This window comes from Protomyctophum bolini (genome assembly GCF_963924005.1).
Source record: "Protomyctophum bolini genome assembly, chromosome: 6".
In the NCBI taxonomy this organism is placed as follows: domain Eukaryota; kingdom Metazoa; phylum Chordata; class Actinopteri; order Myctophiformes; family Myctophidae; genus Protomyctophum; species Protomyctophum bolini.
The window spans coordinates 34,670,110-34,684,879 of record NC_137867.1 but is presented as its reverse complement, the minus strand read 5'-3'; the positions used below and the strand labels follow the sequence as shown (position 1 = coordinate 34,684,879).

Below are 14,770 nucleotides of genomic sequence, written 5' to 3'. Positions count from 1 at the left end.
ACATTTGAAATATGGCAAGAAGAGATTAACTTTAATCTTAAATAATGTTCCAAGAGCAGTAAATGTGAAATGTCTACAGGTCACTGAGGAGCTCAAAGATGGACTGTTCTTCTTCAGATTTTAATAGGAGTGATGCTCTTCTCTATTGACCTGCTCAGGTAGTTCAGTGTCACAATGAGTAAGTCTAATAATGTTTTGCTTGTGTCAAGCATTGTTAGTTCTCTTGCATATAGTTTGAGACCTAAAGATATAAAAGTTGATGTTATCATTAGTTGACAGATAGGAGGAGAATAGAGAAAATTCTATCTGCTCTTTCTCACACAGGAAACATTATGATGCAATATTCAATGAAAACACGTGCAATTATAATAACATGCTAAATTGAAGAAATATATGTAAATTAGATTCATAAAAATGAAAACGCTATGTTTTCTTTGTTTGTTTTTTTACATAAATAAAAGAATATGTTCTGTGCATTCTTTATTGTCATAGAGTAACAGGTAACCATGTCTCTCTAGCAACCAACCAAGTCTTCAGAGAATATAAGAGTAATTCCACGATCCAAGCTCTCGTGTTCAGTGAGCTAACAGGAGGAGGTGAGAGATGCATTAAGAGTGTTTATACTTGGTTGTGCACTAATATGGCGACATGTTGTGAGCTTGTAGATCTGCTATTTTTGGTGTGGAGTATAACAGGCCCTTTATTGGTCTGGGTTCACATACTCTTTGACACTCCATTTGGTGTCAGGATGGTTAGGTTCCCTCTTGCATTCTGATCTGCTTCGATGGCTTCAAAAAGTGACTTGAAATTCCCGGCACCAAAGCCCTTCAGGAAAGAAAACACAAGCCATCTTTTTCAGAAAAGCCATTGTGTGGATTCTAAACATCTACATAGGAATTATTATTTTCTTTGTCTTAAATAAACGTCAGCAGATGTAATATTTTCTCCAGTGGATGGTGTTTTAAGCCTGATGTTTCTCTCACCTGGTGGTTATGCCTCTGAATCACCTCCAAGAACACAGTGGGTCGATCCTGAACAGGCTTGGTGAAGATCTGGAGTAGGTATCCATTGTCATCGTAGTCCACCAAGATCTTTAGTTCCTGGATAGGAACAATAATAAACATCAGCCATTACTTCTACAATGTTTCTCTATAGAGGAGAAGCTTGAAGAGTCATGAACACGGTTAAAGTATGCATTTACAGTACAATCATGGTTCTAATCTAACCTGTAGGACATCCAAGTCTTCTGCAATCTTGACTTGTGAGTGTTTCAGGTTCTCTCTCAGCTGTTCATAGTATGTGTCTGGCACAACCATGAACTCCATGCCACGCTCCTTCAGGTTACGAATCTGCAATTTAAATTGTAACAGAATGACCACTGCCACACCATGTACTGTACAGGATGTGTCCAAATGATGGCCCAGTGGGAGCTGTCTGTGGACTTACTGCAGTGATGATGTCAGATGAGTTCATAGCAATGTGCTGGACTCCAGGACCTCCATAATACTCCACATACTCCTATAGTTAAAAACAAACAATACCACGTACTTAATGGTAATGGATAAAGCTTTGCATCAAAGTGAGACACAGGATCTAAAATGTTAAAATGTTCCCTTGTGGCACATGTGTTCTTGTGTGAAATATTGTACATTTAAGTAACTAGGCTGACAATTGCTGGAGCCCCGTTGCCCGTTAGAGTTGCGTGAAATATGATCCAGGGCATGTACTGTATTAAATCTTCTTTTAAATGTACCTTCAGTTTTGTTAACCATTGACTACTGAGATCAAAATGTATATCAGTTTATTTTGTGACAGCAAAATAAACTGATGGTATGGTGATGCTTTTAAAAGAACATACCTGGATCTGTGATTTGCGCTTCCCAATAGCAGGCTCGTTGATGGGCATCTTCACAGTCTCTTCATAGTTGGCCACCACAATGGAGCGCAGTGCACTGAACTCCGTCTGCAGCTGTTTATCATCCACCGACCAGAAACGATGGAAAAGCAGGTTCCTCCGATACCTGTGGCATTGCAAACAAGGGGTGAAGAACCGCAGCCACTTAAGCACTGTATACTTCGACGAATAGAGAAAATACTAATAGCTGAATCTGCAATGCAAGATCACAACGCATCTAAGCCTGTAGATTTATTTCCGCTATTGTTTATTTCTATTTTTTTTTTTTTGGCTTTTGCCTTTATTTTTATTTTTTTATGGAGGGACAGACAGTAGGCTGACAGGAAATGGGGAGAGAGATGGGGGGAAGACATGCAGTAAAGGCCGTCGGGATCGGGAGTCGAACCCGCGGCACACTGCCAGACTGGATTACCAGCCAAGGTGCCTGGACCGCTGAGCCATGGCCCGAGGCCTTTATTTCTATTTTTTAAGAGTTTAGAAAATGTATGGTTCTACTCCCTCTCCCGGTTCCCTGTCTCTCTCACTGACAATCAATAAAAGCAGAATAATAATAATTAGTACTTCTGACGTATGGCACTCAACAATTACATATTAATTAATCAATTCAAATGTGTATTAATAATTTAATTGTTCCCATATCTGGTGTACATGAGCTTTCACATGGAAACTGCCATACGATAGGATTTTCATATGAACTGTTCTAGTGGAGGACTTTAGGATTTTCTAGAATCTCCTTTTGCCCCTCCTTTTGATCGCAGTGCTGTAATGCGGGGCCCAAACCAAATCCAGATGTCCATAACCACAGGGATCCCTCAACCAAAAAAAGCCAAGTCATGGTGGTGCTTCACTGATGCCAAACGGGCGGAGTTATGCAATACTCCCACATCCAACTCCCCCAAAACTACATCTGGGGCCATGAGCTGGGACTTATTTTCTATGCTAAATCCATATGCAATCGCACATAACCACTTAAGCACAATTTTATTTTGCAGATCTGAAAGCTCTATCAGTTAATATATAGCATCAAAATGTAACATTTTAACCACGTTAATCCTACGTATATAAGCTATTTGAAAATAGCTGATCTACAAGCTCTCGACAGGTCACGATTAAACGTGTTGTGAGGTTGTAGATCTGTTCTAAATCTTGGATTTTCAGATGGGTCCGTGGTCAAATACTGTACATATAATTTAGGGGTCTTTGACATGAAAACGTTTGAGAACCACTGATGTAAGCCATTCTACTTGCATGTGTGGAGATGTCTATACAGAAACATTGAGTCATTCGGGTGTGACATTACCATTCCACCACAGGAACCATCTCATCATCCGGTTGGTTACCAACGACATGGTCAATGAAGTCTAGTTTCCCACTTGGCCTGCAAAGAATCATTGGTGTGAAATCCTACAAAGCACGGTTGCAACCTCCAGAGCTCTAAGACTTATAGTAAAATTGTCATACATCTCAGAGTAGTTTTCATACTCACATCTTGTCTAAGGAAGGGTCCTTGTACAGAGGAGAATGGTAGCCTGGAAGGAACAAACCGTTGTACCCTGTTCTCTCCACAAATGTGTGTGTGGTGTCTCCATACTTTAACACACAAAGAAAATGAAATAATGATTGCCATTGTGAGTGTTATTCAAAATTTATATTTTCTTAAAGATACTTTATACTGATACTTGAGATGTTCATTTCACTTAAGAGTCCATAAGAGTCCTCATTTTTGGTTTTGGTTAAATTATCACAGTACAACTTCACATGCATCTAATCCGTCTATGAATGCTCCTTACCGTTTGAAGTACAGCCAGCTTTACTCTACCATGTTTGTCCTCTAGTGTGTAAGGCTCCTTCAAAATAACAGCCCCTTGCTCCCGAGCTTTCTGTTCAGTAGCACAATCAGTTCAACACACCATCAGTAAAGGATGTGTGGGGAAGAAAACATATTGTAATAGAAGTAGAGTGAGATTTTTTGAGAAGGTTGTAAAAAGGCCTGCAGTTTTACCTGCACAAGGAAGTCACAGTTTTGTACTGTAAATGCAACGTCCTTGACTCCATCCCCATGCTTGATCAAATGGTCTCCCATTTCTGAGAACAAATATAGGAAGAAATGCCAGTGTCTGGTTCCCCAAAACGCATGTAACTTTCAGGAATACTTTGCGGTCCCAAGTCAATATCCAAATATCCCACACAACATTAATTATAGCCTAGGGCGGCATACCGTAATGTAATGTCAACATGCAAGAGTTTACATTTTACACATGGGTGTCTTTGGTCTGATTTTGTCGAACCTATAGCCTTGGATCCAGACTATCATAGATGTATTTTATCGAGTCTGACTTTTGTTAGATACAAAAGTAAACTAGAAAAAGTGCTCGGAGCACAGGTCAGATAGATGATTTGTGGCATTTTGTTAAAAACAGGCCACTCCTGTAAACTTTAGATGTGAATCTTAGCCAATCAGGATGGAATTTGAAAAATCCAACAGATCTGTCTTGATCACATGACTAATAGAGATCATGTGCATTGTATTCGCTTTTTTTTTAAAGAAAGTCTACCATACCTTTGTTTCCTGGATTGAGGGCAGATGAGAATGCATAGATGATCTGTGAAAGACAAAATCCCAAAGATTGTGAGATGTGAGAATTCCTAGCAGCATTGTTTTATGTTATTAATGTTAAGTTATGTATTGAATGTATGATTAAATGTTGTATTATGACTAATCAATTAAAATTCCAATTTATTCAAGAAAGGTACAGTCATATACTTATATATGAATTATAAACCATCTTTCCAAAGGAGTCCCATACCAGACATGAATACGTTTCTATTTCTAGAGATACTTAATTATTTGGGTTCTTAAGGACTAAGGGCTCCTTTTTATTACCTTTCCTTGTTTGACCACATGAGACACCACTTCACGTGAACCTGTCTCCAACCCCTGGTATGCCACAGTCTCAAACCCAAGCTTGTTACAATAGTATGATGCAGCCTATTGAGAAAGAAGAAAATATTCTTTGAACTCCTAACATCACTAACCCATATTCCCTGTAATGGCTACAGTAACACCAGTTAGTTTTAGAATAGTTTTAAGCAGAATAGACAACTGTCAGCTTGATGAAAGACACTGATGGTTAAAACAGGTGAAAGATACTGTTGAGGGGATTCATAAAGGTGTGCATGTTTAATAAATAGATAGTGGATTAAAGATATGCACTAAAAGCAATTATCACAATGGAATGCAACAATAGAAAATACATATACATCAAGACAACTGTGTCTGATGAAAGATTAATACAATGCTTTATCAATCCCATGTTTTGTATTATGGTGGATTTAATTTACTCAAGGGCAATATTGCACATTATTATGTTGCAAATAGTGCAATTGAATAATACTGCCACCTCCTGGCAATAAACTGTAAGAGTCACAGGGAGTATGCAGAAGGGTCTTTCTTGGCTTCATCACCACTCCTTTACCACCCCTTTGCAGAGCCAATAGACATCATCAGAACACATAGCCTACCCCTCCATCCCTGAACAATTTAAGGAAAACATTCTCAATATGTCCAAAGCAAAGTTTGACTAAATGGAGGATTACGATAGGCCTACCTGTTTTGCATTTCCAACCCAGAAAGTTAGATGATCAAAACAGAGGAACTTCCCTTGATCGTGCTTAAAAAAAAGAAAACATTTATTTTGTTCAGTGTCGAAACATAGCATCAATGATGGCTTTACTCTGATTAATTTACAGTAGGCTACTCAAGTTTGAGTATAGGCTAATAAAAGGAAAATGCATAATCTGTTAGCAATAGGACAACAAAAACTATATTGGTAGACCAGAACATATATAGGTCTTGTTTATATAGTCTTCTCAATACCAGTATATCATAGTCACATTTGTAGGCTGCAATAAAATGTTTTATGTGATAAGCTTACCTTTTCACCTTTGTCAGTGTATGTTGTCTGAAAAGTACATAATAATGCAATTTAATATAATTAGGCTTATATCAGTTGGGCTACTACATCATTAAAATATGCAACATACAAGGAAAGTATGCATTATAAAATAGGCACACCTTTAGACAAACAAAAGTAGCCTGTGAAACAGCTATTAAGAAATAGCTTATCAAACAATATAATAAAGTTATATACTTTAAGATAAAGTTATAAAGTGGATATTTACTTACCATCTTGCTCCTGTTGACCCACAATACTTGAAAGTATGAAAATGAAAATGAAAACCCAGCATTTTTAAATGAATGAAGTTCACAATTCCACGCCCATGTGAGGACAAGAAGGAGGAGAGGTTCAGGTTGGTAGAGAGGGGATGCAAGAGAGAGAGAGAGAGAGAGAGAGAGAGAGAGAGAGAGAGAGAGAGAGAGAGAGAGAGAGAGAGAGAGAGGAGGCGGAGATGATGCTTGTTGTGCATACACTGTTGCATAATCCTTACTCACAACTTGTAAAACAATATAAAAATCTGGCTGCTGTTCCCTCACTGTGCAGGTATATGATTAGGATCTACGTGTGAAGTCTATAGAAGGATAATTGGGGTGATCATTTGTGGGGGGAGTAGGCTACTTTAATGCAAGTTGCACCGACGTTGTCCGTGCTGCTGCATTTTTGGGGGTAAAACTCCATATGTTAACAATTAGTCTCGAGAGGAGGCTCACTCGTGCAGGGATTTCATTGGCTCATAGCAGTTGAGTGGGTCAACCACCCCAAAATGCCCCCATTCCATCCCGACCTTCTTCAGGAATTTAAGATTATTATTATAAGTAGGCTAGGAGGCTAGACCATAACTCTGTCTTCAGACTCTTCACTGCAGATTAAAAGCAATACAATAATTGTTAAATAAACATAGGCAAAGCTACCCAAAGCAAATTGTGTTTAGCTAATGTGTGTACCTAGTGTATCTAGGATAGCTAATGCATTTTTATCAGTAGGCCTATACAGCATATGGGCCAGGTTGATGTATTTTTACAAAATTATCCATTTCATTAATGTTTTGGGGTTTTAACCCATTAATTAAAGGAAATAGGGTGTTTGCAGGGACAGGGAATATTTATAGTGCTGGATCGTAGAAATGAGACAGCAAGATATATGCGACATAGGAACCTGGCATGATGATGTGCAAGGTTGCCCTCACGATGTACAAGGCTAGCCTTACTATCTCGCATACCAGGCCATCGTTAGGTGGCATATGGGTGCCTGCCACCTAACAGGATGCCTCACATATCTAGAAAGTACAATGCAGACAGAGAAACATATTGCTATCAAGCACAATGCAAGCTGTACTTTCACATATCAAGTACACTGTATCTCAAGTTCAGTACACACTACAGACTTAATTAGCTGTACATGGCATGAATCATAACAAGTTATCTATTTCAGTGTAGCCTACAGTATATAGACAGTAGACTGAGACAGAGAAAGAAAACATGTGTAAGTATTGGAGTTTGGAAGCACTCGCTTTCAGTAAAGCAATTTTGTGCTGCCTCCTGCATTATACGTTCAAATTCAAAACAGGTGGTATGCAGGTCCGTTGAGTGATTACCCAACGAATGCTTCCCTAAGTGTTGGCACTTAAAAAAATCACCTGCAAGGAATTTCTTGATATAAAGTAGCTCATAACATGTTTATGTTGGATATTCATGAAACAAACACTTTGCAGATAGAAAGAGGATAATTCAAGCTTTTCGTACAGCTGCAATGTTGGTGAGTTTGACTTAATGTAATACAATTAGATATGACTTTGGATATATGGGTTGTCTCATCTCAGAACATCTCCAGCTCCAACAGTTTAGAAGATAGAGACATGTTTTAAGTAACGGTTATTTTTAAAAGGGCGTGGTCATTTTCGGGTATTTCGCCTCGGATAGAGAATTTCTCACAGTTCCTAAGTTAGTGGCGATCATATTAGCCAAGAACAGATATTCTCTCCTAAATTAAGTGCATACATACAGTATTTTAGCCAGGTCCTAGACCTAGACTATATACAGACCATTATGAAGTGTCACTCTAATGAGTGTATCTCTCTCTCACACACACACACACACACACACACACACACACACACACACTGCTCCCACTGCACCTGTCCCCAGATATCTTTTTGTTTTTCATACTGAGTGGCATCCTGAGAATACAGTAAGCTATTGGTGTGTTACTAATGTGGCACAAAAACATAAGTGTGAAGTAGCAAGTTAGAGAAATTCCGTTGAAACGTTTGTCCTTCCAGCATCTCTGCAACCGGAGGTAAACATTTTGTATTTATTTTTTGTATGAACCAATTAAATAGGTTACATCAGGCTAGATTACACAATGTATTCCCCTGATATTCACCACCCTTTGGGGATAAGAGACAATGAGTATGAGCCTCCCACACCTACAGTAGGCTCATATTCGGCTCAGTTCAAGGAGCAGGACAGACACACAAGCGTATGGTTAGAATGAGTGAATTATACTCACAAACACAGCCACTACCAGTGGAGAAAGAAGAAGTGAAGGAGATACAGCAGCATGAGGCAGCGGACACAGAAACATCATTGATATCATCCCAGCCATACGAACGGCAGATCATCTCTGTCCGTCTCAGTGACAGCGGCACAGAGGACAGCATTCCTGCAGACATGGAGATGCAAACAAAAATGCTGTTTTCAAACAGGTACGGAACAAGATAAAATGTGGGCATGTGGGCACAAATGTCCCAAAGAACAGCATTACGGAGCTTGTACAGATGGTCAAACACCAACAAGACATGGCATCAGCGAACAAAAATCTTGATAGTAATCAAAACAGTGATGATGAGAAGAATGCAACAGGACAGTTGTCTAAGAGGTGCTCTGGTGAGTCAGATGTAAATGGGAATTTACAATTTTGAGAAAGAGATAGAGGCAAGTAAGAAGGCTTTGAGAGAAGAATTTCTAGACCAAATTTCCCAACTGCGTAAGGAAATGCAGGCGTACACTGACCAGGCTGTGAAGAATGTGGAACATAGGATAAGAAACAAAAGCCTCCAACAGTTCCTTTGCTAGCTTCCAGAAAAACTAGAGTCCTGACCAGGACCATGACTACCATCATCCCTAAGACGTGTGCACCTGTCATCATTGGACCGCGTCTACGAGCAAAGTCAGAGACACTAAGCTCCTCAAGAGATAACTGTTCACGGCTTCTACTGAAAGATCCAGACTTCTGTGTTTTCACATCTCCAGGTACTAGCAGCAAGCGCCCCATAACCGCAGGCCTCTGCCTCCAACTTGCCCCCCAATCCTTCCCCATCTCCAAAATCCAGTTCGGACAAAAGGTCATCCTGGAAACTGACTTTTATACTGTGAGGCAAAGACGACTTATACGCTTCTAAAGCGGTTTTCTAAGATTTTCTAAACCGTGATTAATGCTAAAGCTTTTGGACAAGGATTGTAGTCAAAATTGTTACAATTATCTGATAGACCATGTGCTATCATAATGTGGTCCCCTTCATCATTATTGTATTTTTTTGTGTCCGTTGGGTCAAAACTGACAATAGGCCTATACTGTAATCCCCACAATAGTGTCATCCTTTTCATCAGATTACTGTCATCAAGTAAGGCGACCATAATTACATGCACGCACACGCGCGCGCACACACACACACACACACACACACACACACACACACACACACACACACACACACACAGGATACATGAACTGATGTAAAACTGAGCTGATGAGTATGCCTATACGACTATAAGTAACAGCCAGAGATTTATATTAAACAAACACCAAAATAGACTGTGTGAGTGAGCTTGACTAATTATTATCAACCCACCTTTGATTCACCTACATTTTCTTTATACATTTATTTGTTTTTTATTACATTTTAACATGATGATGACACACTTTAGAAGTAAACCGTATGCTTTGAAATGTGCTGCTGCTATATATATATATATATATATGTGTGTGTATATTCAGTATTCATATTTCACTTCATAGTTTATCCAATTGATATTGAATTAGAAGCAACAATTTGTGAATTTTACACATCACACTGTCCAAATTCAACGATTAATTACCGTATTAATATATATAACTCATCATTTTATTGAAACTATAGTCAAACCATTATTATTTACAAAAATGTATAACAGCATTATCTGTCAAAATGATAGAATCTAAAAAAAAAAAAAAAAAAAAAAAAGCGAAATAGCTTATTTCCATTATGGTCCTTGGAGAAAGTTATAGTAGGCGTACCGCGTACGTTCATGTAGCGCCGGCCGCAGCTAGCAGACGCTAGTATCTATGGTATCAACGCGTAAATAAATTAGCAAAGAACAGCATGGTCTAGGTCGGAACCTCTATGGTCGGAACCTAGAAAACAGCTACTGTAAGTGATGGTTAGGTCCTGTTCCATTACCTTGAGTCTACCGCCATCGTGAGGCAAAACTTTAAAATACAAAAGTAAGTGTTTGGACTGGGTAGCCTAATATAAATATTAAATATATAAGCGACATCAGGGCAAGACTCGAGGACTTAGTTTTATGCTTTGTAGTAGTCAGCTGGCTGCATTATTGTTTTACATCTTTGATGAATGTTAATTGTTTGCCAAACAACATTCTATAGAGGGTAAGCGCGTGACATCATCATCAAACCAGGAAGTTAATTATGCAGGAAGGCCAACTGAGTGGCAAAAAACTACTTTCTGGCCTTGACAGCCCATACATCCACACAGAAAAGTCTGATCTGATTGCATTAAACAACGTTAAACAATGTTAAACTCACTTTGCATGTTGCTTTGCCACTCGATGTGCCATTCTCTTTAAGCATGCGCAATTTACGCATACCCTCGTGTTGTGGTTTGGCCAGCCTAATTCTGGAGAGGAGACATCGGCTAATGTAATGTGAGTCTCGTTATTGTGTGTGCTTTGTTATTGTAGGTAGATAGATAGCCACAAGCCAACTTGCTCCTTAATTGGTGATGTAGGCTACTGATGTTTCCTAATGCAATGTGAATGCGCCGTCATTTTAAGTATTTTGTTGTTGTTTTTGTGTAGTGCAGAGACATGTATTCAACCCCAAACGACCAATGTTATTTCCAGCCGCAAGGTATGGGGGCGTGGTTTACGTGCTGTGAAATTGCACAGCCGTTGCTAAGGGAACCGTTTGTTGAGTTTGCGTTGAATGTTCTCGCGCACAAACGACTCTGAATCTGACCTCACGTGGTCAAGAGATGCCACGTCACGCCTCCCTGTCGGGTATTTAAGCTGAAAACTGAAGCCACCGCAGCATTATTTTCTTTAACACAAACGATATGAGTTGGCTTCAAGCGTCGTTGACCATGATGAACAACAACAACAACAACAATGGTAGAGGGTGGGAGAGTGGGCGTGGCCGCCACATGGTTCCGTGTCGGTTCGATACTAGGCCTACGGGCTGTCGGCGGCGAGACTGTCCCTTCCTTCACAACAAACCACGGCTGGACAATGTCCAACGCCCACCCAGCAACTCCCAACCTGTCAAACCACGTCTGGACAATGTCCAATGCTCACCCAGCTGCAACCCCCATCCCGTCACTGCATGCGTGATGACATTGAGGGCGAAAAAACTGGACGAGATTAAATTTGAGGATAAAGTAGCCAGGATTCAGGCTCAGCAGCCAACAACACATGTGCCTGAAAAAGCCAATGAACTTGATTCTGGAGGACACAAGGATGAACCAGCTTCACCACCAACAACAGTAAACTTCACCACAATAAAGACTGGTGAGGAGACCATGCTGAACATCTCCAAGGAGTCTCCCTCGTGTGAAAGGAGAAGTCCTTCACCACCATCAACTCAGGAGGAGACACCCTCACGTAAGAGAATCCAAAGGAAATCACCACCATCAACTCAGGAGGAGGAGGAGGAGGAGGCACCCTCATGTAAAAGGAGAAGACCCTCACCACCATCAACTCAGAAGGAGGAGGCATCCTCATGTAGCCCCTCACCATTAACAGTGGAGCCAGCCTGCATACAGAGGAATGAGGGTCAGCCGTTCTGCCCCACCTCCTCCAGCGGAAAGGACCAGTTGAGGGATCAACTGGCAGGTCCAAGGAACCCCAACTCCATGATGGAGTCAGCAGGTACCATCACCAGCCCCCTGAGAGAAGAAGGGGACCTCCATCAGGAAGACGATGACCTTGACGTGCTCTTCAAAGAGTTCCTTGACGACTACAGGGAGGAGGAGGATGATGGGCTCTCCAGCACGGAATTGTCAGAGGAGCTGTTGAAGCTGATCAATGCCTAAAGACAGCTAGCAAAAGGAAACACGTGCACAATCCCAAATAAAGAGGCAGGTGTGCTGAGCCTGAAAACAAACGAGTAGGAAGAAAACTGCCCATCACTGCTGGGCGTCATCAGTTTAAAAAAATGAATTCCACCCCAATGAGTGCTTGACTGAGGTTTTGAGCTACACACTTTATCAAATTGAGCTGTAGCTACAGTATAAAGGGGGGAAAACTTCCTCTCCGATTGCTGTGGTGGAGAGGCTTGAGTGACTCAGTGATCACTACCTGAGAGCGATACTGGTGGGTTACAGGTTCAATGTGGTTGAAACTGTCTGTGAGTTTGAACCCCTGACAGTATCGCTGGATGGTCACAGACGAGAGTTCAGACAAAAAACAACAGCAGTAAAGTAAAAAATGTGAAATGTCTATATTTGTCGTCCAGATATTGCATGAAAAATAAATAAATAAATAGGTTAAACAAAAACTTTATGACAATATAATATTATTATAATCTCATAATATAAATTATAGGCTTATCTACTTTTATCTCACTCAGATATCCAAGTAAGAGACAAGAGAAAATATTTTTGTAATTGCACAACCTGACCCACGGATGGCAGCAGTTAGCTCTCCTTATGACATCTTTTCTATTTGTTGAGACTCATGAGTCCAGGAATGCTACTAAGGAAATGTGGAAATGCAGGTGTCATTATAGCAACAACAACAACATGTGCAGTAACTGGTAGTGGAGTAGGCTAATTGTGGAGTAAAAAGTATTGAAAATTTGAAATAGGCCAGGGCCTACTTAAGTAAAGTAAAAGAACCTCAAAATTGTAACCACCGCTTTTCGCTCAGATAGCACAACTCTTCTAAAAGAAAAAGCCTATGTACAGTTGATGAAATACAGCACATCATCCCTGCAGTGTCACATTCTGCCTCCTATTAGCTCTCCATCAAACCGACTACTTCAGATTACTACAGACTGGCAGTCGAATGAAGCCGAGTGATCAGTCCAAAACAGTTGCTGAGTGCACCTGGTGCCGATAGACAGATGGCTACTATGGTGTCAAAATAGCCTATGGCTTGATGTCTTTTTCAACAACAAACACATGAACACACGTACATGCTCATCTTAAATCGCTAAATGATAAAGAGTGCACTTAGGGCATGGGCATAAAGTTAGAACCAGCACAAAAGCCTCTTCCCGGGTTCTGACCCTGTCACCCCTGTATCTCCATATATGGAGCTGGCCTGTTTTGACATCACATGTTGTACTGACATCTGCATATTACATGTCAGGCATGCCCATATTTGGGCATGCCTGACAAAGAACTCCATATATGGGCATAAAAGGGACTCAGACATAACTGAGTGGGGCATGCATTTCCAACTTTCATCGTTGATTAAAACTGCATAAACACTGCACGCCTGCAGCAAGCAGAAGCACAATGTGCGCACGGCCACATCATTTTGCTTCAACTAATGATCAATATAATTATATAATAAATAGCAAGAATGAGCTTGTCATTCCTGTTCGAGTAGCCTACTGTATGATATTCACTGCCCGAGCCTTGCGCATCACAAAGTAGACTAATCCAACATTTCATCATCATAATCAATAAGGTAGCTACTAACTATGTAGGTAGGTAGGTATGTACTTATGTGTCTGTCTGTCTGTCCGTCCATCTGTCTGACTGATGAAGATTTCAGGGGGATTGATGAGGTAGGCATCTTATGTGTGAGATCTGTTGTTTTTATTATGTTATAAGTTAGCTTTCCCTAGTTGAGTAAATACATTTACCTCAGAACAGAGCACCTGAGTTCATTCAGCAGCTGAACTGGCACAAGCGACCCGCAAATGACAGGAGATGCATTTAGTTCTGTAGCAAGCATAGGAGCTGTGTGACTCGAGGGAGTCCTCCCACAATGGATGGGATAGAGAAGGTTGTGAAGAGGACCTTTGTATCTCAGTGATGATGAGCGCTGAGCACCCATATCCGGAGGGGACACGGGCCCAGCACATTCAGGACTGGCCAAGCCACGCTGTCATCGGAAGCAGTGCCTCTTGCCTAACGATATCCACCCGAACCAGTGTTAATTAGTATGCACTATGGTCCACAGGGTCTTTTCTTGAAATAGAAGGTTTGGAAATTAATTAAAATAATATGTAGGCCTACATTTCACTTCACAATAGCATCCTTGATTTGCTATAGTGGTTACATAGTGGTTTTCATTTCAACATTATGTTTAATCTGTGCAATGTAAGGCTTTGGTTTTCCCAGGTCAATTTTGGCTGCCATCGTCTACTTTTAAAACAGTTTCAGAGAAACTGGTTTTGTGTTTTGGCAATATGGAAGAGGAAATCTGCGAGTTCACATTCACATGTTACACCCTGTTTGTTTCAACAAGATAAGAATGACAATGACATTGCACAATAAAGTCCTCTGTGTTAATTTAACTCAGAAGACAGAAAGAAGAATACATTTAAAGATGTATCAAGACATACACTAGTGTGCCAGTAACATATGTGAGGGGTTTAACGCCAATCCTTATGGTTTACTGTATATCCTCTTATGCATTTGTTCAGCTGGCTGAAATCCGCTCCCTCA

At 40.4% G+C, this 14,770-nt stretch overlaps 1 protein-coding gene across 1 annotated transcript; it reads right to left on the bottom strand.

Moving 5' to 3' along the window:
* Positions 1-10: 10 nt before the first annotated feature.
* Positions 11-6,226, bottom strand: LOC308317478 (4-hydroxyphenylpyruvate dioxygenase-like). Its single transcript, XM_080766519.1, has 14 exons — positions 6,102-6,226; positions 5,851-5,877; positions 5,524-5,586; positions 4,800-4,904; positions 4,476-4,518; positions 3,918-4,000; positions 3,706-3,795; positions 3,402-3,505; positions 3,216-3,293; positions 1,859-2,021; positions 1,447-1,518; positions 1,227-1,349; positions 984-1,100; positions 11-825 (listed from the first exon to the last, which is right to left on the bottom strand). The coding sequence occupies exons 1-14, from the start codon at positions 6,102-6,104 to the stop codon at positions 715-717; spliced, it is 1,182 nt and encodes a 393-aa protein (XP_080622645.1). The 5' UTR covers positions 6,105-6,226; the 3' UTR covers positions 11-714.
* Between the last annotated feature and the right edge of the window lie 8,544 nt (positions 6,227-14,770).